This window comes from Lithobates pipiens, unplaced genomic scaffold, assembly GCF_037356315.1.
Source record: "Lithobates pipiens isolate NorthernLeopardFrog02 unplaced genomic scaffold, aLitPip1_a1.2 Scaffold_148, whole genome shotgun sequence".
Lineage (NCBI taxonomy): Eukaryota > Metazoa > Chordata > Amphibia > Anura > Ranidae > Lithobates > Lithobates pipiens.
Genome location: NW_027507737.1, coordinates 370,513 through 373,477, shown reverse-complemented (window position 1 = coordinate 373,477; position 2,965 = coordinate 370,513). Strand labels below are relative to the sequence as shown.

At 53.1% G+C, this 2,965-nt stretch overlaps 1 protein-coding gene across 1 annotated transcript in view; it reads left to right on the top strand.

Annotated features, from left to right (window-relative positions):
* The window catches only part of LOC143981402 (protein mono-ADP-ribosyltransferase PARP10-like), a 29,499-nt gene extending 29,304 nt beyond the window's left edge, over positions 1-195 (top strand). Inside the window, 1 exon segment of the mRNA XM_077479232.1 lies at positions 6-195. Coding sequence (XP_077335358.1) covers positions 6-195 — 190 coding nt within the window.
* The last annotated feature ends 2,770 nt before the right edge of the window (positions 196-2,965 follow it).

Here is a 2,965-nt window from a genome sequence, read left to right as displayed (position 1 = left end):
TGTAGAGGGATTGGTCGGTGTGGGTGTAGGGGGATGGGTCGGTGTGGGTGGAGCTCAGTGTGGGTGTCAGACCTCTCCGGTGCCGTCATTGATCCGGATTTCACTCGGCAGGTCCTCACGGCGGCTGGAAGCGGCTCCAAGATCGATGTGTTCACCAACTTCCGGTACCGCGCCTTCTCTCTGACCTTCACATGACCTGGCCCCTCCCATTTCTTGTGGTTTTTATGTTTTTATAATAAAACGAATGAACTTTCCCGGTCCGTGTCATTATTTCTCTGGCTTTCAAGGGACGATCGGCACCACCTGCTGGCAGATGACCGACGCATCAGACTATCCGATAGAAGATGCCTAGCCAATCGTACGCCTGCTTTATCCTTGTGTAGGTGAGATTGGTGGATGATTTACCTTCAGTGGCGTCGCGGTGATCAGACCGGACGCCTCGTCCAATCGCTGGAGGTCTCTGGTGTCTGCAGCATGGCTGCCACTAGAAATCACACCGCCCCCCCTCAAACTATACCAATCGCCCCCTCCCCCCACCCCCGGATCGGTGGAGAAACCCAAGTAGCCGCACTTTTGGGAGTACATGGTGCAAATCTTCGCATTGTTGGTGAAGATCCCTCCTTACCGCTCTGCTCCAGCTCTGGGGCCACCTCGTCTCCTCACCAGAATACGCCATCAGTCCGAGGACACCGCGTCCGCTCACTCCGGGGAAGGGTAGGAGGGGTCCCCGCTCAGGGGGGATACATTTTGGAGGCGCTCATCTTCCTACTAAGGGCAGCGCCTCCTCGTGCGTGTTCTCCCCTGCATGCCATTGGCTGAGGAACATCTCACAGCAGCTGATTGGTGGAGGCTTGACACTTGTAGGCGCGGCTGTCTGCTATAAGTGGGCGGAGCTAACCTGATAAGGCTCACTGGGGCCCCCCCACAGCCAGCTCCTACTGCGCCCCCCTGCTGACCCGATGGAGGCCCGTACAGGAGTACTAACTGTACCCACTACGGGCAGCCGCTGGTCCCACCCAACTCCATCACCAGAGAAGTGCTGGAAGATTCCAGCTCCTGAGGGTGGCTGGAATGCGCCGTACCCCAACACTTAACCCTCCCCCTGCCCAGACCCCAACACCTAACCCTCCGTACCCCAACACTTAACCCTCCGTACCCTAACACTCAACCCTGCCCAGACCCCAACACTTAACCCTCCCCCTGCCCAGACCCCAACACTTAACCCTCCGTACCCCAACACTTAACCCTCCCTCTGCCTAGACCCCAACACTTAACCCTCCGTACCCCAACACTTAACCCTCCCCCTGCCCAGACCCCAACACTTAACCCTCCATACCCCAACACTTAACCCTGCCCAGACCCTAACACCTAACCCTCCCTCTGCCCAGACCCTAACACTTAACCCTCCGTACCCTAACACTCAACCCTGCCCAGACCCCAACACTTAACCCTCCCTCTGCCTAGACCCCAACACTTAACCCTCCGTACCCCAACACTTAACCCTCCCTCTGCCCAGACCCCAACACTTAACCCTCCGTACCCCAACACTTAACCCTCCCTCTGCCCAGACCCCAACACTTAACCCTCCATACCCCAACACTTAACTCTGCCCAGACCCTAACACCTAACCCTCCCTCTGCCCAGACCCTAACACTTAACCCTCCATACCCCAACACTTAACCGTCCCCCTGCCCAGACCCTAACACTTAACCCTCCATACCCCAACACTTAACCCTCCCCCTGCCCAGACCCTAACACTTAACCCTCCGTACCCTAACACTCAACCCTGCCCAGACCCTAACACTTAACCCTCTCCCTGCCCGGACCTCAAACTTTAACCTTCCCCTAACCCAATACTTAACCTTCCCCCTGTCCAGACCCTAACCCTTAACCCTCCCAATACTTGACCTTATCCCAGCACTTAACCTCACCCTGCCCCGACCCCAAAGCTTAAACCTTCCTACCCCAACACCTAACCCTGTCCCGGCCCGGACCCCAAATTTTAACTCCACCCTTATCTTAACCTACCCAGACCCCAAACAGTCACCTTCCCTACCCCAACACTAAAATGTAACCCTTTACCTGCCTCAATCCCAGCACTTCATCCTCCCCCCCCACCCCCAACACATAACCCTTTCTCCCACCAATCCCAACACTAAAATGGACCCCTGGCAAAACAGGATCAACAACCTCTGTGGGTGGTAAGTCCTACATCTGCTGAGGGATCGTCATCGTCCAAACCATCCAGCAGGTGGAGCTCCGGATAAATGTCACAAGAGTCCGCATTCCTTTACAAATTATTAGTAGGATCCGATCAAACGCCAACGCGTTCCGGGTGCCCAAACCACTCCCCCTTCGCCAGGACTGCAGATAAGTACAGATATAATAGATTATAAATGTATCGCTATGTAATCATAATACAAGGGTATGAACCCAAACTGTAAAGGGTATAAAATAAATAAATAAAAAGCAAATATTATACGGAAGCAGCTTCTCAGGTAAATTAAGAGCAAAAATCTTCAATTGAAATTCTCCATAATTGTCACATGACCCGACTCTCTCCCAGCCTGTCTGCAGGGAAACATAAGCAGGAGGAGCTTCTAGTCCTTTGCAATGCAGAGTAAAAATAAATAAAATAATATCGATAAACTGTTTTAACTTGTCACATAAATATAAGAGGGAGGTGAAGCCTCCATCAATCTACATGTAATATCCCCGCCCCCCATTGTGTTTAGTTGGTTAGTGGGCACAGAGGAAATGGCCTGTCATTGTGTATATGCCCACATGTGTGACTCTATAGCCACATGGGCTGCTCAGATGTGATAGGGAGCAAATGCTCAGCATAGAAACTCACTGGGGATTTTGCAGCTGTGGTGACAGGTCTGCACATGCTCAAACTGCAGTGGGGACATGGACAGAAGGGGGAGATGGAGAGCAGCAAAAGGAATCTGATAGTGACTGACTG